Source organism: Crocodylus porosus, unplaced genomic scaffold, assembly GCF_001723895.1.
Source record: "Crocodylus porosus isolate Cpor-Errol unplaced genomic scaffold, CroPor_comp1, whole genome shotgun sequence".
NCBI lineage: Eukaryota > Metazoa > Chordata > Crocodylia > Crocodylidae > Crocodylus > Crocodylus porosus.
Genome location: NW_017728949.1, coordinates 62,717,269 through 62,743,549, shown reverse-complemented (window position 1 = coordinate 62,743,549; position 26,281 = coordinate 62,717,269). Strand labels below are relative to the sequence as shown.

Genomic DNA, 26,281 nt, shown 5'->3' with positions numbered 1-26,281 from the left:
CAGGGTACAGATCAAGACCCCTACAGTTAGGGAGGGTGTGGGGCAGGGCCTGGGGCAAATGGGGCCCTGAGGCTGGGGTGGGTTGCGGGATGGTCGGAGCCGTGGGTGGCTCATCCAGGGGTGCAGGGGCCTTCTGCTGCTGTGTGCACCCCGAGGGAGGCACAGGGGGCATGCATGCCCCAGATCTGTGCATGGGGCATCGCAGAGGCAGGCTCCCGCTGCCCCTGCCTCAGGAGCCCGGCAGCAGCAAGCACGTGGCATCGCGCACAGCAGCCAGCTCCCGAGGTAGCGGGGCGCAGAGCCCAGCCCACAGCAGCAGCCTGCCTCTGCTCCACACACATCTTGGGGGGCTTGCGCCTCCTGTAGGGAGTACACAGTGGTGGGAGCCCCCCCTGCCCCGTGTCCCTGGATGAGCTACCCAGGCTCCAGCCATCCCACCACCCGCTTCAGGTCCCCATTCACCCCTGCTCCTGTCTCTGCCCCACTCCCTCCCTCACTGTGGGGGCCTTGATCTGCCTCCCCCCCACACCCCTTTCCCGACTTGCCTGCTGCGGTGGGCAGTGCTGCACACGCCGTCTGGCTGCAGTCCTGGTTCCCAAACTCCTCAAAGACAGACATTGCCTTATCCAGCACAGAAAATACTGGCACATTAAATGGTGCCCCAGCTACAAACTAATCAATTGACTTCAAGAACCAGCACTGTGTTAGGTTAGGAACACCGGCAAACCAGAACAAGCATCTTCAGGACATCTGACAGACCATTAGGCCAATAGCATTAAATCAACACTGACTTGTGCAACCTTGCGTGTATGCCGCAGACTGACCTGGTATTGTAACTTGTATTGGACTTGGACACACTAGGCCAGTGATTGCCAGCCAGGTGCCGTGGCCTCCTGAGGAGCTGGGGGATTCTTTGAAGGCTGCCACGCGATGTTAACAGCATTTGGTGTGCAAACTTGGTTTACAAAATAAACCAGAGATTTCAAACAGGAGTCCACAGGGTTAACAACATTCTGACCTGCTGTGGTTTTTCTGAGCAATAGAAAAACTGTTCTGTTCATCTTCTGTAGTCAAAACACTGAGAGCCACTATTTTTCGAGGGGTGCCTCGAGTCTAAAAAAGGTTGAGAACTGCTGCACTGGGCAGTGCCGTCACATCCATGGTTTTAGTGAGGCTAGCGCTTCATCCAGTAGAGGGCATTAGTATACAACACACATACCCATGCACCATAAGACAGACGGACAGAGTTCAGCATGACTCCCGAGGCGAACAGAAGGCTCCTATTGACTGCAGTGGGAGCTGGATCAGTCTCAAGCAGCGCATTGTGTCACCGGTGCTTATTTGTGCAGCTAATGAATTGGCCCATTGTTGTGCTCCGAGGAATTCCTAGTGTTGTTTTGGACCACGTTCCAGACTTCTCTGGATTTCTTGCCAGTGAGTGTTTTAGTTTCATGCCATTGAACGGCAGGTTGTTTTGCATTTGATATGAACTGAGCCACTGATACGTTGTCTCCTTGTCTTCTGTACCACTAATTTCCACTTCTGTCTTCCCCTTCTGCCTTCTTCAACAAGCTGTTTAAAAAGAAACTGCAATGAAACAAATTAATCAGCTCCAGCCTCGAGTGTTAGCCATGAAAACCCTTTCGGATTAACTCTCTGAAAAAATACTTTGCCTAATGCATAAAGTTATGGCTACGCTTGAACTTTACTTTGTAATTTTTTTTTTTTTTTCCCATTTTAAATCTTCTCTGAAAGATTAGTCACAAGCTGGTACTTCCTGCCACTTTTCACCCAGGGATTTTTGGCTGTCAGTGAGAGCTAACAGTAGATAAATGATGTATGAGCCATGATGACTCGATTCCTGCTGCTAGAAGCATTATATATTTCAACTGCAATCAGAGTATATTCCAGCTAGTTATCATTCTTAATTTTCCAAGTACTGTAAAATGAATCTTTCCCCTCCTAGCTTGCAGTGCTTGTTCTCTAGTAGACTTAGAAATGTGTTGTGGCTTTTGGTTGGTAGGTAGGTGGGTAGAGAAGAAGGAGAGCTGGCCAGGGTAAGGAGAGTGGGCTAGGAGACAGGGCACGAGAACTGAAGTCAGAAGACTTCAATTCAGCTCGTAGCGCAATCACAAATTTCCAGCCTGGGCCTGGCTAAGTTCCTTATGTGTAATATAGGGAAAATATTTCTCTCTCTTGAAACAAGGTTGTGAGGCCCCGACACCACAGTGAACACAGTTAGGTAAGTACCCTGCTATGATCCACTTGTACAAAAGCACACCCTAGAGAATGTCTTTCTCCTCCAACTCCCAGTCCTCCTAAAAACCTACTTAATTACCCCTCAGGGACTGAGGTAATTAATTTTAAAAGCAGCAAGTTCCCAACGAAGCTTTCTTCTCTGACAGGCCAGTTTGTCACTCCTTCCCCTTTTTTGGCTCCTAGCCTTTCTGTCATAGGCTCCTGCTGCTTTGGGAGGGCAGTATTTCTTATCACTAGCAAGCCATCAACCAAGACTTCAATGAAGTGTAAGTGTTTATTGCCTGTGCCGGTACAGTGGCAGATCTCAGCAAAGATGGGGGTGGCAAGCACGCAACCACCTTCCCGAGTCTGCAGGCATGCTCCAAACTGGAAATACATCAGCGAGGCCTCCATCTCCAGTTGCCTTGAGAAGCCCTGGGATCAACCGTGGAGTGGCTTCCCTGGGGCTGGAGCCTTCCTGAAGGCTCGGGTGCTTAGGGCTTGCTGCAGTGGTCAGGAGCACGCCTAGGACCTGCCACCAGGAAGATTACAGGCAAACTTTGAAATGGCCTGAAGCACCTGGCACAGGTTCAGCAGTCTTGCAAAACAGACAGCTTATTAAATGTGGCTCATAAACACTATAGTAGGCCCAGAGGACTTGCCCCAGTTCCAGTCATCAGTGGCACCAGTGCAGACTTGTTGTGTAAACCGTTGCATAATTTTAAACCCTCAGCCTCTGCATGCCCAAGTTGAGGATAACATCTACTCACAGGTTGTGAGAATGAATAACTATACGTTGTTCTCAAGATATTTATCTTTTCTGAGGACAGCCCAGCCCTGATGGCAACTCTCCCTGGGAACAGGTTTTGGGTGCGTTAGGTATTATGTTCTCTGGGCACCAGATGTGTTTTTCTGCATCAGAGTCTGTATCAAGGTGCTGTTTCATATGTGCTTAGCATTGCTGCCATGAGAGTTGCTGTTAGAAGTTCAGCACCCTACTAAATATTATTTGCTGCTTTTTCTTCTTTTTTTAGTCCACCCTGGGATTTATTGCTTTGGTCATCAGCACCCTTCACACGCTCACCTACGGATGGACAAGGGCCTTTGATGAAAACCAATACAAATTCTATTTGCCTCCAACCTATACCCTGACACTACTGGTGCCATGTACTGTCATCCTTGCTAAAGTCTTCTTTCTCTTGCCCTGTGTCCGCCAAAGACTGCTTCGTATCAGGAGGGGCTGGGAAAAGGGTAGGTATGTGAAATTCACCCTGCCCAGTGCAACTGGGGAGTTTTCAAGCGGAGAAACTTCCAGTAACGTGTAACAAGGCACTTCTTCTTGGGAAAGATAACAAAGCACTATGAAGATTTCTAGAGTTCAGCTGTATATGTTTGGTATAATTGTATTGTGGGTAACTATAGGCATCTTCGGTGACTTTAGAAAATCAATCACCACGGAACTAGTTTATGCAGAAGTATTTAAAGTATATTGCTGATTTCCTAGTAAATTGTTGCCTTAAAAATCACCATGACACTGGAGCTAGCTGCTCCGAATATAGACAGAATGAATACTAAGGAAGTCTAGAGGTTGCAGTGGTTAGTTGGGAGTATAGATGGTGGTACACTGTACTGGTATTCTCTACTGCAGCCCCATCTACACCCACAGGATTTAAATGCTTATTTTAAGTGGAAGAGGGTATAGACTTTCTTCTTGCCCTCACTCCATGAGGGCAAGGAAATCCATTTCTAGATGACCCGGGGAAAGAAAGCCTGAATCTATTGAACTGAAAAGACAGCTCTGAGATGTGCGGTGGGGTTTTTTTGTTTTTTATGGTTTTTTCTTTCCCCATCACCGGGGAGTGGACATGAAGGTGAATGAGGACAAGGTAAGTTTTGCCCTTAACTGTTCCAGTTATGCAGCAGAAATGTCCAGGTACTTTGCAAGTTGTTGGAGAAGCTTCTGAAGCTGACCCAGGGACTCAGCAAACTAGAGAGCAAATCTAACTAGCCCCTGCTTTCGAGGGCAAACTGGGCATTTCTGCTTCTGCAAATAGGGTCAGTGTAGGTGCATATAAGCGGATATGGAAAAGATGATCTCTTTCCAAAGGCAGTAAAAGCATTAGGTTCTGAAAGTCAATAATGTGCCCAAAGTGCATTTATACCTTAAAATAATCCATGGGGGCTATTACTGTCACATGTTCTCAGTTTTTATGAAACCAAAGTTGTATGCATGACCTAGTAGCGGAAAAAACACAGACCTAAATTTTCCAAAAGGACTCGCAGCCTTGCAATACTAATTCAGAGCATTGGGGAACTAGTGGCTAGCAGAGCAAAATGCAAGAACCGAGGTCAGGTGGTTCAAAACTACTCTCTCCATTGGATCCAAAACATTTCCAACAGTTTCTACAGCAGCAGCTTTCACTACCAATGAAGACAAAGCAAAACGTTCGTATCAAGGATGCAACTTGTTATTCCATCACCAGGTCTCAATCACGGAAAGGGCAGAGATCAGTGACACGTGATGGGCCTGATTCTCCGCAGCCCTGCACACTGAAAAATTCTTCAGGGACAGGTCCAAGGGACTGATTAGATTGATTTTGATGGAGTTTGGGGGCCTAAATATGAGTTAGGCTTGCTTTGCACAGGGCTCATGGCCACAGAGAACAAATGGAGAACTAAATCTTATTGTTCTTTCTCTTCCCTCTGTTCACCATCCATTTGAACACTTGGAGCCAGGTCCCGTTCTGCCTCTTAGACATCTCAATAGGCCTAGACACCCAAGACTGATCCTGCCTGAGCCCCTAAAAACCATTAACACATCTACTTTGGTAACAGGCTGCTACCAAGCTGTAAGACTGTCACAGAAAGCAGCAAAGAGAAGGACAGACTCACTTTTTGCACAAATGGATTGTCAGGGTCTTGAGCAGAGTGGAATAGAATCCCACTTAGACACATCACTTCACTTACACATTTAGTAGTTGCGTAAGAATCTGGCTGCTGCCCTTTATCACAATGATCCTTCAGCCTGTGGGCAGTACAGATTCATGTTTCACCCTGAATGGCAATAAAATGTCATCTCAGGTGCTTTACAGACTTGCAGGGAGAGGCAGTTGAGAGCTAGAGACACAGGGAGATTGTCTTAGGAAACAGATGATAGGAACTGGTTGCAATAGCTTGGTTTTCCTACAAAAGAAAGAACAGACTATATAGGTCAGTGCTGGATAGTGCCAAGAAGACACATGTTAAATACCTCAAAAGTGGGAGGATTTTTAAAAGCAGCAGTGCAGCGTTAAAGTGTCAGCAATGGCAATGACTTTCCAACTCCACAGACCAGGGATGATAACCCAGAATTTCTGTTGTTTCAAAAGGACAGCATTGAAATCTCTAAACAACCCCTTTTTTCTTACTAAAAAAAGGAAATGAGAGTAAGTGAGAGAAAATGAGGATTTCACCATCAATAATTTGGTTGTAAGACGGGACGTGTTGTGCATTCCTGCTGTGTCTTTCAGGGCAAATCGGATTATCCCAAACCTCTGTGCTCCAATTGTAATCTGCTAAAATTGCTCACAAAAGCAAATAGACTTGGCAGCAGTATAAGCAATCACCCGGCAAACAATAGCTTCTGCAGGGATTTGAGTCGGTGCAGGTGGGGAGGGGAGAGGAACTCCATTCACTTCAGTTTAACTCTGTTTGGAGGCAACTTCGCATTCAGCAGGATTGTTCATTCCAGCTTCCTGTTCAATTCTCTTATCAGGCAAAGCTGACATAGAGTGCCACTTTTCACGTTTTCTGGCTAACAGAAGGTACCCTGATCCCAATGTCTTCTCTCACAATTAAGTTTCCTCTCTCTCCTCTTTAGCAGGTAACCTGGCAGAAATACCTCATTAGCCAAAAGAGGAGAGGGAGAGAAAGTTATTTGAGATGGAGGCTTTGTCTTCAATGCAAAAGAAGTGTGGTGCTTGACACCAAGAGAACTAGAAGTAAAAACTCAAATACTTCCTCGCTGAAGGCAAAGTTTGCACGATGTGCACTTCTGGCCCACCCTGAAAAAGGCCAGCGTTCCCATTGACATCACAGGCCCTGCTCACAGGAGGAAGAGTAAGGGAGTTGGGTACATGCAAACACTTGAGGATCTGGGCATGTCTAAATGGCTTCCCCAGTGCCTCCCACAGCCTTGCTCTCAAAAATCCTCTGCTCACCCGCTCTTGTCTGCACATGGCAAACCTGGAAATGAAGCCATCAAGAGGGTGCCCCCTGCCCACTGTTCAAGCACTTCAGAGACAGATTTCTAGAACATGCTGATGGGCAGGGGAGAGGGGCACCCTTACCGCAGACTCACTGCCTCATTTCTGGGGGAAGAGCAGGAGCGGGGAGGCAAGATTTTCATGAGTGGATACCCTATGGCTTGGCAGGCAGCTGTCTGAGTAGCACACCCACAGCTCTTCAAGATTGAAATGAATCCATGTCTTTCCGTACAGACCATGAAGTCCTTACAAGTGCAACTTTTAAAATGGCACTCTGCTTTGGTGTCTATATACAAATTCCTTGACATGCAACCATTTCGGTAAGTTATTCTGACTTTGTAGAAACAGAAAAGTGGTGAGAAAAATTTGTAAATGATCTTTGCTGTTTTTAAGTTTTTTCCCCACTGCATTATTTGATGCGGATAGGAGGGATGAGTGAAGTTAGCTTAAAGATGTCCTTGTTACATTTTTTGTACTCAAAAATACTATGTGTATATATGTGGATATATATATTTTGCTGCAAAATTTATAGCTGAAACGTATAATCTTTGTATTTTTATTTTCTGTACTGCCTACTTTGTGCCTCTAGAATACATATAAACGTACTAAAAAGCTATATAAAAAAAACAGGGCCAGTTTAATCTGTCATCATTGGCCTCTTATTCTTATATAGATGTATAAAGATACTATAATGGTCTATAAAATGGTATCACTCATTTGTGCCTACTGTCTTTCTTTCTATAAACAATATAACATTAATCTTAGGCGTCTTTCTATTAAATAAAACCCTCAGACAACTGATGTGATTATCCATAATTTAAATATGCAAGAACAGAAAACTCACTACAGCAGTGTTTCTCAACCTTTTTGGGCTCAGGGCACCCTTCATTGGACTAGAGCACCTCTCCACCCCCATAGTTTTTGTGAACTGAGTGGCACCCAATTTGAAAACCTAATTTATATATTACAGCACTTACCTCTTTGCCAAAAGGCTGGGCAGAGGAGTGGGGGTTCTAGCAAGTACAAGCCTGAGCCTGGGCTTAATCTGCCTCTCTCCTCACCCCTCTTATCTCATGGCACCCTTCAAAGGATCTGGTGGCACCCTGCTTAAGAAACACTACTACAGCAAGCAAGTGGTGCCAGTTATTGTCATGAATATGCAGTTAGCAAAACTAATGCTCTGATCTACAATATCCGTTCTTTTGTCTCATGCATATCACAGAATTGTGCACGTTTTTGTATTAGTTGCCTCTGAAATGAGATCTGTTTGTAACTGTGAGGCATAATGGGTGCTGGCTATTCCACAAACATTTGCAGCTCAGGGAAAGTCGAACTTAATGGGGTAATCACAGTTACCTTGATATAAAGAACGAGGGTACAGATGAGTCTGGCTGGCCTACAGAGAAGATGGATGCCATACTTGTCTTTCTGGCCTCCGTTTCTTAAATCACAACTTCATGGAAACGGGATGCCAGGTCCACCAACTTCTAGACCTGCAGTGTAGCATTTTAATGAGCTAATTTGTAAGTTGATTTTAATGAGTTCATTTAAATTCATGTGCTGAAGCTTAACCTCTGCAGGTACAGCTAACTCACTCCTGTATTATAATATGAGGCTTTTAACAGTGCAATTGGTTTCCTATTCTTCAGGGCTTTACTTACAAAGTGATGAATCAAACATGGTTAAATCTGAAGTGAGATACAATTGTTTGCACACTGCTAGAAGATGCTGCCTAGCCTAGAAAAAAAGTGTACTAGCTATGACAAAACCAGTTACAAAATTCTGATGCATCTGTATCTCAAAACTGAATGCATCAGGTTGGAATCTGCAGGCTTTGAAACAACAGATTTGTTACACTAGGGAAGCTCTGCTTTTATTTTTAACATCACTGCAGATCTGCCATACTAAGCTTCCTGCTGCAAAAAGCTTCTGAGCAGAGGTCAAAGCCAGAGAAGTTCAAATTAAACATGCACTATTCAGTAGGACAGTACAACGTAAGCTTAGCTGCTGTTCTTGTTGTGGGAGCAAATGAATCACTTTCCACTGACTTTTATGGTTGGAAAGGACCAATTATGATCATCTTGACTGCTCTGAATAATATCAGCCACTGAATTTGATGAATCCTGCAATGTACCACCCAATGAGCTACAGTTGCACTGAAGCCTCTCAAAAAGACCTCCAATTTGGACTTACATAGTGGAAGCTGCTTGAAGTCTCTCATTCTTGGATAAGCCATTCTGCTGGCTATTTACCCTCACTGTCAGATATCTGGCTCATATATCTGAGTGGAGTTTATCTAGCTTTGAATTCTTGTTATGCTGCTGTCTGCTGGATGAAAGAGCCCTCTGCTATCAGAGATCTGCACTTAAATAGCTGTTTCATTCAGCACTCCAGAGGCAGGGTGGGAACGCAAAAGTTGAAAGAGAGCCAAGACTGCTTGCTACCAAGCTGCGGTTTCTCCAGGCTCACCTATGAGTAATTACCTGTGACACGGGCCTTCACCTCTAACCATTCATTTGACTCTAGACAAAGTCATTGACTAAAGGCCATTGATCTGAATCTAGTTCATGCCAGACACAGAGCCCAGCATACAAATAGCTTCCCAAACGTATTTTCCCTTTATTCCAACCCCCGGTACAACCCCTGCTGCACAACTGAAGACACTACAAGCCGTTTTCAGATTACTGGAAAATTGTATCATTCAATGGAGGCAGACTTGGAGGCATAGGGACGAATGCAAGGGTAAACTAGTAAACAGACTTTGCATTATTTTCTGATGTTTTCAGTGTATGTTTTTTCCATGCAGGCTCCCATCCAACTTATAGTCAGCCTCTACCCCTTCAAATTCGGCCCACTGCACATACAGAAATTAGCTTCTGTAAATCAGGACTTCACAAGCCACAGGGCGAATCAGGTGGAGCACAAGAAAGCAAGCTCGGCTGCACCTCACGGGCTGTTTGAGGGACCAAAATCCTGTCCAGGCTACAATAGAAACAATGTAGAAGGCAGGAAGGTAGAAGATCGGCCCCTTCTTCCATCCCTCCCTGGAGCTATCCACAGCCCAGCCTGAAATCTGCTATTAGAGCATCTCCTCCTTGCACAGCCGTTCAGCAAGCTGTGCCCCACAAGATGAGAGGCTGAGGCTCACGCCATATTGATGCACAACATACAACAGAGGAACAAATGTTGCAAACACACAAAACACCCTCCACATGCAATAACTGGGCGCCCTCATCTCTAAGTCTGCACTGCCACTAACCCACCTACGTAGCATGCTCTGCCTTGTTCAGGTGAGTCATGATAAACAGTGAAATCTGGCTGTGTATTATGCATCAAATACAGAATCACGGGCAGGGGAGTATTTTGGATTATTATACAGTTATTTTACTTGGCAAACAGGTTTTTTGCTCCTGCAAAAAAAAAATAAATAAAGCAAAATGCTGGAAGATGGTAAGAAGGTTAATGTCAGCAAGACCACCACACATCTTCACTTTTTGTGCATAGCCAGACAGGCAAAAAGATGACAGGAGTCTGAGTGTAAAGAATACTTCCTTGCACACACTTTAGGTTATGCAAGCAGACTCCCCGGTCAAAGTACAACACTGCAGACCTGTCTAACTTCCCTGACACTCATATTTCACCCACCCCCTTCAGTTCCTCCGAGTTTAGATGTGGGGGCCTTAAAGACAAACAATGCAGGACTTTCTCCCAAGGCTGCTCCTCAGGTTGAAGAGGGATATCAAGAGGTTAGATTTCAGAGTAGGAGGGAGATGCTTGCTGTGCATTTAATCTGCTTTGCTGAAGATTGATTGGTTTTGTATCAGTGTTCTGGATGCCTTGCCTAGAATTTAAGAGGCATATTTCAAATGCATGTAAGTGTGCCACAGCAACTGAAAGCAGGTGTTTACCAGCAAATGCATCCAGTGAATGGTCTGGGTAGGCTGATGCCCAATGTGCAAAGGGTTAGACACGCTGGGACTGATTGCAAGAGATGCCCTGTAACAGGAGGCATTTCAGCTTTGACACCTGCCTGATTTTCTGCTTCCCGATTCCAATATGAAATACCACCCTGCCAACAAGGAAAGCGTTAGCTTTTGGCTCCAGCAGGGTTAAAGGCTTCGCAAGTTACAGCTACTCACAGTCCAATACTGCTTCACAAAGGCTGTTTCCTTGCTCAGACAGATTTGGAGACAAAAGGACAGGCTGTGCTGACATCTGGTGGCTTTATCCACAGACAGAGACACCTTTGCTGTATTCCTCCCTCCCCTGCACAAACACATGGCAGAGTACTTGGTGGTTAAGCTGGCAGGTGGACAGGGTTATAATCACTGGAGATGCTCTGTAGAAATCTGTTTCAAAACGATCCTTTAATTTGGTGGCAAGCAGCCTTTTCTGGCTGCAGCTCAGAATGACCCGCATCAGGTCAGGGGCACTACAGGAGGTGCGTGGGCACTATGACCCACCCACACTGGCTGGCACTTCCCCACGGTAGCAAGGGGAAAGCTCCCACAACTGAAGCACCCCACCACCAAATGCCTCCCAAACCCTGCATCTGTGAGCCAGATCCAGGCCGTGGAGCCAATGACTCTGCGGGCCGTAGGTTGCTGACCCCTGCTTTAATTCTCTTCTCCCTCGGGTCACAACTGGATGGGTTGGATGGCTTATGGCTTTTAGAAAGACAGAGATTCCTTTGAAAGGAAGCGACACCTGGTTGTCCAAATTAAGCATGGGAAAAGAGAATACAGAGTGGCAAGAGGGGGAAAAGAAGCACATGGGAGGAGTGAAGCCTACTCAGTATAAATGTTTCAAGAGTAGGCAATAACATACTGATCATCTGAAAACAAATCCATGTTCAGCAGCACCCCAAAGAGGAGATAACAGATTTGGTCCCAAATAGTGAAAAGCAGAACCCGACTAAAACACTGCAGGACATACAACTATGTCAGACACCCAACTTTTGCAGCGAGTGGTTCAAGTATTTACACCACTGACCTCAGTGGAAGCCCAGGACCCTCTTACCAGTACAACAAAGCACAGCCAAGTATAACGTGTCCTTCATTCTCATTCCTAATCCCTGACCTTTAAGATCATGGGCCATGGTTTCCCTGCCACTCTGCGAGGACAGGAATCCACAGCTGCTTCTGAGCAGTGATGAATGTTGTGCAGAAGGTGACACGCATGTCTTTTTTTCCCCCAAAAAAAATTAACCAGAGGGTTGTGAGCTGTGCTCCAAAGAAAGAGCTTTCAGCCCATACCAGGGCTTGCTCAATACTAGCAGTTCATTTCTAAACCAAAGTGATTTCAGCCACTCCTGTAATTAGCCCCTGTCATGGTACAAGACTCCTTCCCAAGGAGGAGTCTCAGCCAAAAACAACTGGGAGAATTTATCTTACCTATTACACATATCCACAGTAGCAATATCTTTAGCCTGTAAGAATCACTAACTTCAGATTAAAAATAAAACATACTCTGAATACCAGAAGTGAAATGTGTCAGAGCCAGATGCCTGCAGAGCCACAGTCTGAAAATGCATTTTAAAGGGACTACTGAAGGAAACAAATGTGTGAAAACTAGGGCACTTTTTTTATATCCAGCTGACCCAACAGTAACGGAGAATGGATTCCATTAGTTTCCACTGCACCTCACCACTTGCTCGCACTGGTGATTCCTCCCCAAACTAGCCCTTTCCTGGTACAGCTGCCTTCCTACCCATGCCAGCATCTAATACCACTTCCATTCCCTCTAGGGCCATTTTTGTCTCCATACCGTATCTCCAAACTCTCTTCTCCCTACCTACAGCCATCTCTCTGATCCATAGAGCAGAAAGTTTAATTCATCTCACCATCCAGGCTGACTTAAGGCAAAAGCCACCCAAAATAAAGACTTACTGCTCTTTATTTTATATGTTACTTCAGAGCTAGGGACAGAGGACAGGAAATAACTCTGAAAAGCAAGTCCTCATAAGTTATTCTGGGCATGTCTACACGTGCATTAGGTGCATTAAGTTTAGTACCTGTAATAACAGGTACCAACTGAATGTGCAGTAACTGGCACTACTGCACACTAGTGCTGACGCACACCTTTTTAGTAATGCTAATGTCCAGTAGACTCATTTTATGGAGCATTAGCACAGCTTTTGCTGTGACATACTAATGCACAGTAGAATTCATCTACTGCGCATTTAGCATCTGGTGTAGACACACCCTCTGTCTTTATTATAAACTGCCCTGAAGCTAGGCTATGAAATCCCATTACCATGGGAAAAGAACCAGCTTCAGGGCCCCAGGACCAGCACTGCTCCTCCAGGCGTCCCAGCGGCTTAAGCACACCTTTTTTGGAAAGGAAAGCATGTAAGTCAAGGGTGGGCAAAACGTGGCCCAGGAGCCAGATGCAGCCCGCCAGGCCATTCTATCCGGCCCGCGGGGCCCTTAAAAAATTTAGAAAATTAATATTAATCTGCCCTGGGCTGCCTGTCATGCGGCCCTCAATGGCTTGCCGACACTCAGTAAGCAGCCCTCTGCCCAAAATAATTGCCCGCCCCTGATATAAGTAAATATTCCCCCAATAACAAAGCACAAGTAAAATTCATAGGGGTTACCTCTCATTGCCTTAGAGAAGCCACCTTTGTGATTAGTGCTGTTACCATGTCCATCCAGCTCATGGCCTCTGATAAAACTCACATGTTAAATATGATGATCTCCATATCAAAAGAAGGCCTCATATCCTAAGAAGCTGGACAGAGACCTCTAATTCACATTGGTTACCAAGAGAAATAGATGCCAACAACTTTTATTTGGCACTCAACTGATCCAGAATCTAACAAGCGTGCAGTGGTGAAAGGCTCCCTTGTCCATCGCCCAGGCTCCCTTATCCTGTTCCAGTATTCTGCTTTTGAACAATGTAAGTGTTGGTGATTTTCTGTAATTTTTTTTTGGAAAGACTAATGTGGTTTAAAAGAGCTGATAAAAAACACCAGTAGAGCAGTACTTCAGAAAGAGTCTGGCATACAAAGCATTTAGTGAGAGCATAATAAAAGGCTCAATTGTGCTACTGTACAGCAGAGGCAAAGCGGTGTCACTGCCTTACAGCAGTATTAACTCTTCCCTTTGAGGAAGTTTAGCTAATCATTCTGGGATGATGCGAGAATCCAACCATATAACATCAACCAGAACCCTAAACTGCTAGAAGTGCTGCAGCACTGAATGCCTCAGTGTATGTGAAATGTAGCGTTAGCTGTCAGCACTGTCACACAGCTCATGGACCAGGAATAATGGCAGGTCATGAACCCTGACAGCTCCCATTTAAGTGGGAGCACCTTGGGACAACAGGATTACTAAAGTGCAGGAAAGCTAGTCCCAGTTTATCTGGAAAGGTTACAGGAACTCCCCAAACAGGAGAACAAAATAGTCAGGTGTTAACGCTGGATCTTAAAAGCACAAGAGGATGAGATGGGTAGGGGGACTCAAACAGGCTCCTAAACACAAGATACATGATCATGAAAGAAAAAGCAAGAAATGAGTGTGGTTTCATTTCAGGGTGGTCCCAAGACCCACTTGGGAAGACATAAACTAGCTGCACACAAGAAAGACTCTGTAATTTGGAGAAACAGCCATGAGCTGCAGCAGAGAGATCCAGAGGGCTCTGCCCTAAGCCTGAGGAGCAGTAAGCAAACTGAGGCAGGGATATGCACACAAGGTTTTATTATTTTTTTCCCTGATTCTCCACCTTGCTTATGCTGTATTTAGACATCTCTGCAAAGCCACAGTGTCTGTCTGCTTTTGCTATCTGTTGTCCTTAAAAAAAAAAAAATCTCAAAGTGCTCACAGGATTGAAGCCCTGAGAAAAAGGTGTGCTTAAGCCACTGGGACGCCTGGAGGAGCAGTGCTGGTCCTGGGGCCCTGAAGCTGGGCTATGAAATCCCATTACCATGGGAAAAGATAACAGACAGAGCCCATGTCCAGGAAGCATGACGAGGGAAAGACCCAGGGCTGTAGTCTATCACACCAAGAGCAATCTATGCATCTGGGGTGGTAGGACCCAAACAGCAGCTCGTGGGTACTTGCTAGGAAGAGCTCTCCCAGTGATGCATGACAGGACTATTACTGGTCTTGACTTGGTGGGCACAGCAGGAGAGTACAGCAGTACCAGGAACTACCTGGAAGTAATCATCTCCAGAAGAGGGGGAAAGAATTACTCCCAATTATGGAGATATCCCAGGAAATGCAGTGACTTAGGCTTTATTTCAGTACTGAAGCCACCCGTTTGCAATCCATTTGGAGGAATGCGCAAAGTCTGCTTCTGCATACTAATGTCTTACAAGAAGCCGGGTTGCTACTTTGTAGACCGCGACATCTCCATGAAATAACACTAAAAAACCAGGCAGGCTACTCCTCAGACACAAAAGCCTCCAAACAGCCATTTGCCTGTTTCATCACACTAAAAGGGGCTGGGATACAGAATATAAAGGGAAGCATTCACCAGTGAAGAATACAAAACTCTAATCAGTCTGCACCACTCAAACAAAGCCGACTGAACATAAAATGGGTAGAATAAAGCCATTACTTGTAAGGTAGAGATTCTCTAGCTAAGCCCTTTTAAGTATCCAGTGATTTGGTCATAAAAAGTTTCCATTTTCATAAGAAAGGATAACACTCTGATGGGATTTACATCTGCCTTGTACAATTTCCATACATATCTAACATCCCTTGTGCAAAATCCATTGTTGTAGGTTCGCACACAGACTGTGCATGTCACAGGTCAGAGATCATTTACACTCCCGACATTCTGAAATGTTAAAAGAGAAAAAAGGAACCATAAGAAAAGGAAAGCGCATTTGGGTCAATATATTTTTTCCCCTCTCAGTTGCAGCATCCTGAAAGAAATGAATGTCTATAATAAGGGAATTGCAACACCTGTGGAGCAATCCTGAGATTTATTGATCATTAAAAAAAAAAAAAAACACCAAACCACGATTGCAGCAAAATAAAGAGTTTACAACAGGCACAAGAAAATGAAATTAAAAAACCAGGTTCCTTGGGATCTTCACCAAGCCAAAACAGGATTAGCTTTGTAGTTTCTGTAATCTTCCTCACAGAAGAATGCTAATTCGGTTTCATTTGCTGAAAAGAATAAAAAAAATATATTAAATTTGCCAAATAAATTAACCACCAAAAGCCCTACTGTAATTAGGGCTTGAAAGGGCATTTGGTGCCTTTTTGGTTTAAAGCAATTGCTCCCCTGGTATTTTTTCCATAAGACTCCAGTGTCGAGGATGTGACTTAGCTTGGTTAAAAATAAAGATAACTTTTGTAGGTAGCTGTAAATATCTGCATGACTTATTTAGCCAAAAACCATTTGCATACATTTAGCAAACTAAGAGACTGCATTTTTACTCCTTAAAATGCTAGAAAATGCTTGCCCAGTATTCAGTTAGGAAAGAAAAAAACTATTTCTTTTTTTCTGAAATTAGCCTGTAGGTATAATAATTTAATACTTAGAGGATCAGTAGAATATTTTACAGATCACTTTACATTCTCCCTCATGACCCATCAAAATATGTGTCTGAAGAAGTTAATTTTTTGCCCTGCTGATGATTAATTCATGAGGCTTCAACAATATGCAAAGTGAAAGACACAAATTGGCTTCTCCAGCAATACCTTCAAATACCTCTAATTATTCACAGGGGATACGGCAGAGCTAAAGGACCCACAAAGGTTCAGAGCAGTCACAATTCTTTCAACCCAGTAGGTCAAGGACTTCCTCTTCTAAAACAATAAGTCAGCAACATTACTAATTCAGAGAGGAGACAAATCTGATGGAAAGCTTTCACAATTATTAAACATGGAATTCTTTAAGGTGCTGAGCCAATAAGTTCCACATTCATTTTTTAAATTAAACCTGAAGTTAATGAAGTCTGCCTGTCATGAAAAAGAGCAGGAGGGGTTTTAGAAGCTTGACTGGGAAACAGACAAGGCTTTTTGCAATGAATACTGAACACTTTATTATCATACACCCCGCTCTCCAAACAGGCACGCATTAACTTTGCTTCCTAGCAAATAGCTGTAATAATAATTGCCACCACAGAGGATTTCCTAAGAATACTTGGCTTAATGTCCTTATTTTTCTTTTTTTTTTTTTAACATCTTCCCAGCCCAACCCTGCCAAGGGCTAGAAGCCACCTCATTAAGATCTAGGAGAGAGTTCAGCAGAATCAGACCCTTGGCTTTTTAAAGGGAAATGTCAGTGGGATTTTTTTGCAGCAAATGTTGCCCTAATTGAATTTGGGAGGCTTACGACTCACCCAATTACAATGGGAACAGGTTCAGCTCCAGGACTAAGCCACAAAATGCTGGCTTTCACTTGCATGGTTTACAACTTTGTTGCATTTCTACTATAGACCAGAAATTCAAATCTACCTTTAATGGCTAAAACCAGGAACTACAAAGATCTTAACAAAATACTTAACTACTCTAAGTCACCCACTTGCAGAGGTAGAGGGCTTTTCACACAGAGGTTAACTGTAATACAGCAGGATTCAAGAACAGTTCTTCTAAAACCTCAGACTTGACACGTACCAGGTTCTGTCTTCCATCATACAAAGCAAGAACTTCATTTTTCACACGCAACAGACAGGCACTGACAAATGGTCAGCATTTGTGACTGGTATACAAGTAGCCTGAATAATTATAGAAACACTATTTTAATCCTTTTCTCCCATGGTTAATCCATTCCTTCCTCCCCTTTGTAGAAATATTCAAACTTGTTGGTGGATCCCAATTTTTTTTAAAAAACAACTTACTCGTGTTTCTATAACACAGAATTATTGTAACTGCTAGCTCTATGAGCCCAGGGTCAAAGGCAGGTATGTACAAATAAGTCAGCAATATCTTTTGCAAGAGAAAAGTCTTGGGCGCAGTCAGCTCTTAAAGAGATATCTGCCCCTCTCCCCTTTGCCCCTTACTTAGACCATTAGCCTACATAGTCCCTTAGGTCTTAGACATGATAAGACTCATCGCTAAATAAGCCATACAATAAATTAAAATTCACAAGACTTTGAAGTCTTCAAAATGCCAAAACCAGCCTTCCCAAAGGACAGCTTTTCTTTTGAGTTAAAAAGTCTAATTCAGGAGGGAAGGCTAAGAATGACTATTATTAATATTACAGTAATGCCCAGAGGCATTTGAGAGGGCCCAATTCTGCTCAGCACAGTGAAAACTTATAGTAAGAGATACTTCTTCCCCTGGAGATAACTCCATACATTGGAGAAGTGTCAACACCACGAGAGAAAGGGGGATCATTGAAGGTGGCTTAATGAGAGGCAGCCAGGAGTCACAGAAACAAATTAAGAGAGGGGTTTTCTAAGATACCATTTAATTCTTTTTCCAGTAGTAAAAATGTATGTTAGTTATCTCAGGTAGTGGAGGCAACTCCACTGCTGAAAGCATTTTAGAGTAAGCCAGACAAAAACCTAAAGAATACTTTCCAAAGAAATCCTTCACTGGTCAAGGGACAGGATAAATGGCCTAAGGCTGAATGGGTTTTTCACAGTTTCAGGCTGGAAGGGACCTCGTGAGATCATCAGGTCCAGCCCCCCTGCTCTGGGCAGGAAAGACGGCTGGGGTCAAATCATCCCAGCAAGGTGTGCGTCCAGCAGGTTCTCACAGTTGTACCAACTTGTGTCATTTCACCCACAGAGTAAGACTGTGTTGTCTTAGATTTAGGTACATCTCGTTCTAAACCTGTAAGCGCCCCAAGTCCAATATACCAACTGGGCCTCTTCACTACTCTGCTGCCACATAATGGCTCAGCTCCATTTGTGTGGAACTGAAGCGACATCCAGTGACCGTCCGGTCTGTCACAGGCAGGCATTTCCTTACATTATCATCACAGGACGTGACCCATGTGCATTCTCGTGTCAAAGTACAAGGGATCAGGGCAGTTTTCAACTCCATGCCATGTTTGGCACATTTTCTAAATGATACTATTTGTCCTACCCTTAGTCATTTCCCTGATTATCAGGCACACTGTGTTGCACATTAAACAAATCTAATCTCATTTCATTATTCCACACTAGTTCCACTACTTAAATTTCTAACCAAAACATCAGTTTAAATGTTACTGATAAGACTAAGCAGACATGGTACTAATAACCTATCTGTCAATCATTTAAAATTACTCTCAGCAGAATTCTGAGCATACTTTCTAAAAATCACAATTTGCATTCTGAACATTGGGAGTGCAGCTACCTGCTGCCCTCAGCCCAATGATTTGAATGTACATTATCCCCCCCCGTCTTCCCTGAATAATTATCAGGTAGTGTAAAGAGCATGAGGAATAGCATTTACTTTTCAGCAGGCTATCCAAACATAATCACTCAGTTATCAGTATGATGACAAGCACAATGAACAGCGCCTTCAGTCAATACAAGCGTGCTAGAATAACCTCTAGTCGGTGTGCTGCTTTGGTCTGGCAGCTCCTGCACCCAAGCTGGTTCCAAACGTAGATACCTGCCATTCCTTTGGATTAAACCAGTAAGCCTAAGAGGGGGACACTGGCGCGTGGGCAGCTCAGTGTCTCCATATACGCTGCCCAGGTTTTTGTGCCTTGGAAAGTCACCCCAGCTTCACTTTATTTTCAAGTGAGGATTATGTTCAGTGAGCTGATGTCTCACTCGGCATATTCTATTGTCTCGCGAGACAGACAGATGCCTGCTACTACCTACCTATTCCAGCTGCTTTCAAAGTGCTGTCATCTCTCAAAATGAGTTTGTCATCATCTTCCAAACTCACTACAAGTTCATTGGTCTAGAAATAAGTAAATGTGGATATAAAGATAAATGTGAGTTTGATCAGCCTTGTCATGGTGTTGTCAAACAGCACAGAAAGCTTCCTGCATCAATGCACACAAAACAACGAAAGAAAGAGGCTACATACCTTAGATCTGTGTGCTTGGTGAATAATCTTCATTGTATCTGAAAGAAAACAGAAGGCTCTCCATGATGTGGTTTGCCTGGCAAGCTAGGCCACAAAAACTGCACTGCAGGTTGTACCTTTGTTATGTTTCAAGAACTTCATTAAAATCATGGAACGATAGAGCTGAAAGCGACCTCAATGGTCTCACTTCAAAAGAAAGGGAAAAAGCAAGGACCACTCCTCCTACCGTGAGTCCTGTGATTACAACCTTGCATTGGGGCGCGCCACAAGTTCTCAGGGCCACTTTGCAAGGCACACTTTGCAGTGGAGAGCCACACTCTTGGGATCTGGCACTTATGGGATGCAAGCCCTCAGCAACTTTGCAAGCAGGAAGCTGAACCACAGGCACATTCATAGGAACCAAACACTGCACGATGAGGACACAGCATTCTCCATTTTGCTTTTCATATTACGAAATGGAGTCGTTTAAACACAGAATTATGCTGGGCCACTGATATCCCACTGTCTTCATTCCATGACCCCAGGAATACCTACCCAACTTTTCTCTGGTAAGATGCACAGAAACTAATAGAAATTTAGTGAGTGGGACTGCGCAAGGAAAGAAATACAACTCGCTCTCCTGTAGCTTTGTCAGGTCTACTGTGCTAGCAACCGTGGGGAAAAAATAAGAAAGTGTTTTGTCACCAAAAGTAGGCATAGAGGAGCAAACACCCACACAGGGAGCAGGGCTGAGAAAGGAGCTGCAAAGCCAGGATTCCAAAGAATCTATGTTTTGAAGAAAATCAAATTTAGGACACAGATCCTTCTTCAGAAAAAGAACAAAAACCCAATGCTGTTTGCCAGCTCATTTCCTATTCACTTCATGTGCATTGTTTTAGCAGAAAATTATATGTTTAAAAAGTCTACAAAGAAAAGGATTCAAGACAGCTAAAAATATGGTCTGGTGCAATTGAAGGGTCTGTTCTCCAGTACATAAAAGATTGGATTCTGATTTCAAGATTTCTCACCATGCTTTTAACACATGCACACTCCAGCCAGTTTCATGCATTCTATTTATGGTATCAAGGAAAGTTGAAGCACCTGTTCTCCCACCATAAAGGTCACTAAAGGAGCAGATTTAGCATGCAAGTCCAGTTGCCATACTACCGAATTCTCTCTTTCAAAAGCAAGATGTGCATCAGGCAGCACTTACAGGAATCTCATTATATTACACAGAGCTACTGCAAACAATCACACTGAAAATGTACCAGGCCTTCATCACTGGGATGCAAACGCGACAATTACTAGGGATCCTCACTGACCTCAGCCAGCTCTGTATGCCAAGAAGTACAATCCAACATCTGCTTACTGGTTTTCAAGTCCTAGCGCAATTTCACCATCTGACCTTTTTTTTTCCCCAACCCATTAAGTCTCCAATCTACTTGCTTAATTGTACTCATTCATGGCTTCACCACCAACAGCAAGCATCACGGCATTTCACCATCTGCCCTAATGAAAAGCTTCTCCTCAGCTCCCCATGGCAGATAAAATCTGGGTCTCTCTTCTACATCCTGGTAAAAGCCTCATTTCCTCTGGCTAGCTACCCATTTGACCCTTGCCCAGGGATGGATGGGAGAGGGGAAGGGAGGAGGATGTGCAGCAGTGCAGGTACACCCCCTTTCTGCTACTGCCACTGCAGTCATCAGCTGACCTGGACACAGGGGGAGCCCCAAAGCTCCAACTGCCCCACTCCAGCTGTGGGATGTGGCTGTGGGGTGCCAGGCTCAGCAGGGGACAGCAGTGGTAGTGGGTTTCCTCTTTCTGCATCTGCTCCCTGATATCCCCACCCCTATGGCCCCCACTGACTGGAAGCAGGAGGAACCTTCCCCACTGCTGCTGGCGGACACAGGCGCGTGGGGTGCCCCAGGGCCATTCCTGACCTGCTCCAGCCACAGAGATAGCAATAGCAGTACACACAGGTTCCTCCTCCCAGCAAGCAGGGACTCCTGGGGGTGTGGGGGAACTAGAGCGCCAGGAACAAGAGCCAGGAGGAGGAACCTGCACACTAGCATCACTCAGTGCACAGCTGCTCCCTGCAGCCAGAGCAGGGTGCAAGGTGAGGCGCCCCCCAAGCCCCAGGTCAGCTAGGGTCAGTGATGGCAGCAGGTTGGTTCCCTTCACCCTTCAGATACCCACTCTCTGCCCAGTTCCCCTGTCAGCTCAGGGGCTACAGCCACATCTGGCCTCCATCTCCTAGGGTTTAGGGGTTGGTGCACCGCACCTCCTTTGGGAAATTCTAGATCTGCCCATGTCCTGCCTAGTCTCATGTGATCACATTCATAAGTCTTACTTTGTGTCTTCTATCAACAGACCTCTCCAAGACCAGAAATGAAAACACTCATAGAAGACAGAGTAAGAATCAACTCAAATGAAGCCTCTAACTGCTATTTGCATTGGGTAGAACCTAGAAGACACCATGAGGTTGGGTCTCTGCCATGTTTGATACAATACAAACGTGTAGCAAATGACAGCCTCTGCCTGAACAGCTTACAGTCGACCACATATAAGATATGCCCAAGACAAACAGGAAAAAGGAGGGGGGACCCGTTAGTGCAAACTGGCTGTGCATGATTTATAGTAAACCAATTGGAAACACCAAGCACTACTCACAGCCTGCTTGGCCATTATCAGGCAGCTGTTTTCTGCAGGCATCATGACAGAGATAACTTAGGTTGCCACTTTGTGGAGCTTCTCCCATACTGTCCCATATATATGTGGGAGAAGTGCTTGTGAGAGAAGCAAGTAGGCTGCCAACTTGGCATAATTTGTGGAGCACAATCAAAGTCAATGATAAAACAGTAAGATGGACTCAGAGGCAGGAACTACAGGGTTCTGAAAGGGGAAGAAAGCATGTACAGTATGGTGAACCCAAGGGAGAGTGTCAACAGAAGGACATGGAAGAAGACAGGTTAATCGTAGATAACAGTCAAGATGATGACTTTGATGGCCATATTTTTACTGAACATCAGAAAATGAGGCTACAACAGTAAAGTCTAGAAAAGAGAAAGCTGAAGTAATCAAGATAATAGAGACCCAGGACCTGGATGAGAGTCCTGGCCACGTGAGTTGAGGCAGAAAAAGGAATCATTTGTGATAGTGTTGTATTGAAGTAGCTAAAATTGCTTATATGGCTATTTTTTATAATGAATTATTTATCCATTAAGATAAATTTCATAGAATTTCATAGACATTTGGGGTGGAAGGGACCCCAGAGGATCATCGAGTCCAGCCCCCTGCCCCAGGGGCAGGAAGTCAGCAGGGATTACAGGATCCCAGCAAGATAAGCATCCAAATGTGTCTTAAAATTTATCTTGTTATGATTTAATTTTCCATAATATTTTAATCAGTCATTATTTTTCTGGAATTAACCATCTATTTTAAATTTTCTACTGCTCAGCATAAATATATTTGACCTATTTGTCTCATGATTTTAAAACTTAAATTTGGTATAAGAAAAATGCTTATGTAAGGTCTGTGGTATGCCTGGCATGTTTGAAAAGAGGTAATGAAAGAATGAATGATGTATGTATGTGACAACATGAAGGAAGACAGTCCTCCAGCAGGTGAAAATAGCTTTCTGTGGTTTAACAAGTAAAAGTTGCGGCGATGTCAAGTCAGCAGTTAAGACCGACTACAAGCAATGACCCTCCCTGAAGACTGCAGACAACAACAAGGCCAGAAGATCATGTCCTACCAATCCCAGCCTGCCAACAGGACAAGGAAGATGACCTTTGCGTCTGACTCAGCAGAATCCATCTGCTTGTATGGACAGCTATCACTATAAAGAATGAACACAAAGAAAAGGCTTTGGGTCTATCCACCTGCAAGAATGGGTTTTGGGCACGTCCAACAAGACCTAACTCCATTCCTTGTGATCAGTCTGGCCGGCCACCAGACTGATCCAAGCATCTTTAGAATTTGGCAACCTTTACAGGTCTGACTATCTGTGTGTGTGCTTGTTTTTTTTCTATGAACGAATGAATAAGTATGTATGGGAATGAGTGAAGCTGATAACCTTACTGTTCTTTTTTTTTTTTCATGTCATATGTTTTACGTTCTGATAAAACAGCGGCATTGTGCCTTATCCCCGATAAGATTTCTGCTTGTTTTTAATTCACACCTTATACCCTGTGCAGACAACAATGGCATGCAGAGAGAAACAGCAAGACCTGTACATTTCCTTCTTGTAGATAGGCTAAGGACAAAACCATAGGGGATGCGTAGATGATGGACCTGAACAATGGCAAGAACCTGTAAAGAAGCAGAGGTACCAGGGCAGACCTAAGAAGAAAGGATCTCAGTCAGGATCAGGATCTCAACTGTAATTCTTTACAAGAAAACTCAACATAGCTGGCACTTCTGTACTTAGAAGAGGCCACAGCTGAGCTAGTAACACAGGATTCCAACTGCTGCACCTCTCGGTACCCACATGCACTGCCGCTGCCAGGACTGTTCAGATCCACAAGTAACAGCTGTCCAAAAGCAAATCTAAACTGATGATCTGATGGTGAGTACCGCGAGCAAATATGAGGCAAGGATAACACCAGGGACATGCCACCTACACAGCATAAGCAACAGAATTATAGGTCACATCTCCTTTGTCTACCAATAAAGGAAGAAACAGAGGTAAAGGATAGCACCTCAGAGATGCCACTGCATCACTAGAATTTTAAATCCTTAAATACAATGTCAAAATTAAGGGGGGGGGGAAGACAGAGATTGTGTGTGTGTGTCTAGATACAGATATCTAACAGAAGATACCGGCACAAATACAGCAGTCTACACTCTAATTCCCGAATTGTCTCTCTCATACTCCCAGGGGATACGTATTACTGTCTTCAGATTTACCATCAAAGCCAGATCCCTGAAAGAGGGTAAGTATGGACTAGCAGAAAACAGATTCTATTCAGACTAAGACACTCTACACCTGCTTACACCAGGCTTTATAGAAAGAAAACCTGCAGCTATGAAGTTTTACATTGGAGCATCGATTCAGAGTTAAATATTACCTCAACCTATTTCATTCTGTCAATTTGTATTGAAGAGCTTTCCTATTCACCTTTATACATGTTCTCCTCCTCCTCCTATTTAATATTTATTATGTAAATTCTCTAAGTACATAAATCTAAGCATTTTACATTCGATGCCTTCAGCTCCTGCTTAGCCATCCCTCACGACCTCACAATTAGTAGCTAGATATTGAAATGCATAAGCACGCAGAGGAATGTGGTTTCAAAGCATGGCAGGTCACAAGTGGCTCTGTAGAATGGGAACAGAGTTAAAAGGCACTTATAAAAGTGATAAAAAATTAATACTCAAAATATGCCTTTGTCAATTAGCAGCAGAATGTGTAATGCAATGCCTAATTCTGAAGTGAATACAGAAATTCATAATAATGGCTATGCTATGCACAGACATACAATGTAAAGGTAACGGCTGATTGGACACAGCTGCAGTCGGACACACAGGCACATATCTATGCATATTCCAGAAAGCTAGTCCTAAATTGCTATATGTTTAGCTGGCAATAACTGTAAATGCATTAAACTGCAAACTCAACATGCATTTTCTAAAGAATAAAACAATCCAAAAACATACCATATTTGTAATTTCTGAAAGGAGGTGGAAGTCCTGTTCTTGAAGACACATCTATTAAAAGTAAAAAGACTAAGTGAAAAAAAACCTCAGTGACTACTTCAGGAAGGATGCATGCTGAACTTGTTCTTTTACAAAAGATTATCAAAACAGGAGTCTTGCTTTAGCATCAAAAGCTGATCTGTATCATTGGGCCCAAATCTTGAAAACCCCCAGTGTAGTTGGTAAGGGGAGCTGCACTAATTTCAACAAGACCAACCCCACAAATAACTGTAGGTGCAAACATGAAGGGTCTTTTCTTCCAAAGCTCTGTCAGGAGTCTCCTGTATTCTCTAGCGTACAAACGCATGTGCATTTGCATCCAAACTGACATCCTACATGAATTGTTTCAGTAAAAACAGACACATTAAACAACTCACAAAAGGAAGCCCTGTTTATGGGCTCTAGTCTGTGTGGTGCAGAGCAACTCCACCTTTCAACTCTTACAAATTTAAAAGGAAGGCTGGGGTGATCAGAAATTCCTGGAGTTTCAGCACCCTGTAGGATGAGGCCTTGTGTAGGTGAGTTTTTTAAAATTCATTTCAAAATCATCATTCAAAGCACACTACAATACAGATTAAAACAGTTGTGCTCAACCCTTGCCCTGCAGGCTTGATCTGACCTGCATGGCTCCCCATGAGTGTGTGATCAGCACATGGGACCAGATGGGGCTGGTGTGGGACCCCTGGAGCCCAAACTCTGCAGGAAGAGACAGTGCAGGGCCCTGGGAACAATTCTGGCACACTGGGTCTGATCCAGCCCATAGGCCCATGTCCCTCATCTGGCCACAGAACCAAAAGTTTGAACACCACTGGATTAAAGCAGGAATGGCCAACCTGTGGCAAACTTGCCGTAAGCGACATGGGAAGCCTGTGTGTAGGGCAGAAAGAGGAAACCCACTGTCACTGCTGTCCTCTGCTGAGCCTGGCACCCCCACGTAGCCACAGCCCATGGTCGGAGTGGGGCAGGTGCAGACTAGTGAGGGGACAAGCACCACAGTGGCAGATAGGGCAGGAAGCAGAGCAGATCAGGCAGGGAAAGGGGATCAGAGTGGCACTCAGGGAGGCTGTAGAACGCAAAAGATTGTTCCCCACTTCATTAAAACATACCTTTTCATAGATTTCATAGGTTTCATAGACATTAGGGCTGGAAGGGACCTCGGAAGATCATCGAGTCCAGCCCCCCGCCCGAAGG

At 44.2% G+C, this 26,281-nt stretch overlaps 2 protein-coding genes and 1 long non-coding RNA gene across 7 annotated transcripts in view; 1 reads left to right on the top strand and 2 right to left on the bottom strand.

Moving 5' to 3' along the window:
• Positions 1-5,829, top strand: part of STEAP3 (STEAP3 metalloreductase) — a 29,568-nt gene extending 23,739 nt beyond the window's left edge. For both annotated transcript variants that reach the window (XM_019553856.1, XM_019553855.1), the window contains exon 5: positions 3,273-5,829. In XM_019553856.1, coding sequence (XP_019409401.1) covers positions 3,273-3,563 — 291 coding nt within the window. In that variant the 3' untranslated portion in view covers positions 3,564-5,829. The remainder of the gene's footprint in view (positions 1-3,272) is intronic.
• Positions 1,453-10,931, bottom strand: LOC109322722. Its single transcript, XR_002104470.1, has 3 exons — positions 10,622-10,931; positions 7,460-7,602; positions 1,453-1,572 (listed from the first exon to the last, which is right to left on the bottom strand). It is a non-coding gene; the product is annotated as an uncharacterized LOC109322722 (long non-coding RNA).
• Positions 10,932-15,397: 4,466 nt separating this feature from the next.
• CUNH2orf76 (chromosome unknown C2orf76 homolog) overlaps positions 15,398-26,281 on the bottom strand; it is a 14,752-nt gene continuing 3,868 nt past the window's right edge. For 2 of the 4 annotated variants that reach the window (XM_019553858.1, XM_019553859.1), the window contains exons 3-6: positions 25,052-25,102; positions 19,415-19,452; positions 19,204-19,285; positions 15,398-15,601 (exon numbers count right to left, since the gene is read on the bottom strand). In XM_019553858.1, the coding sequence (XP_019409403.1) occupies positions 15,525-15,601; positions 19,204-19,285; positions 19,415-19,452; positions 25,052-25,102 (248 nt within the window). In that variant the 3' untranslated portion in view covers positions 15,398-15,524. Of the gene's footprint in view, positions 15,602-17,100; positions 17,158-19,203; positions 19,286-19,414; positions 19,453-25,051; positions 25,103-26,281 lie in introns of those variants that run through there. The other 2 variants (XM_019553860.1, XM_019553861.1) reach the window with 2 other exon arrangements.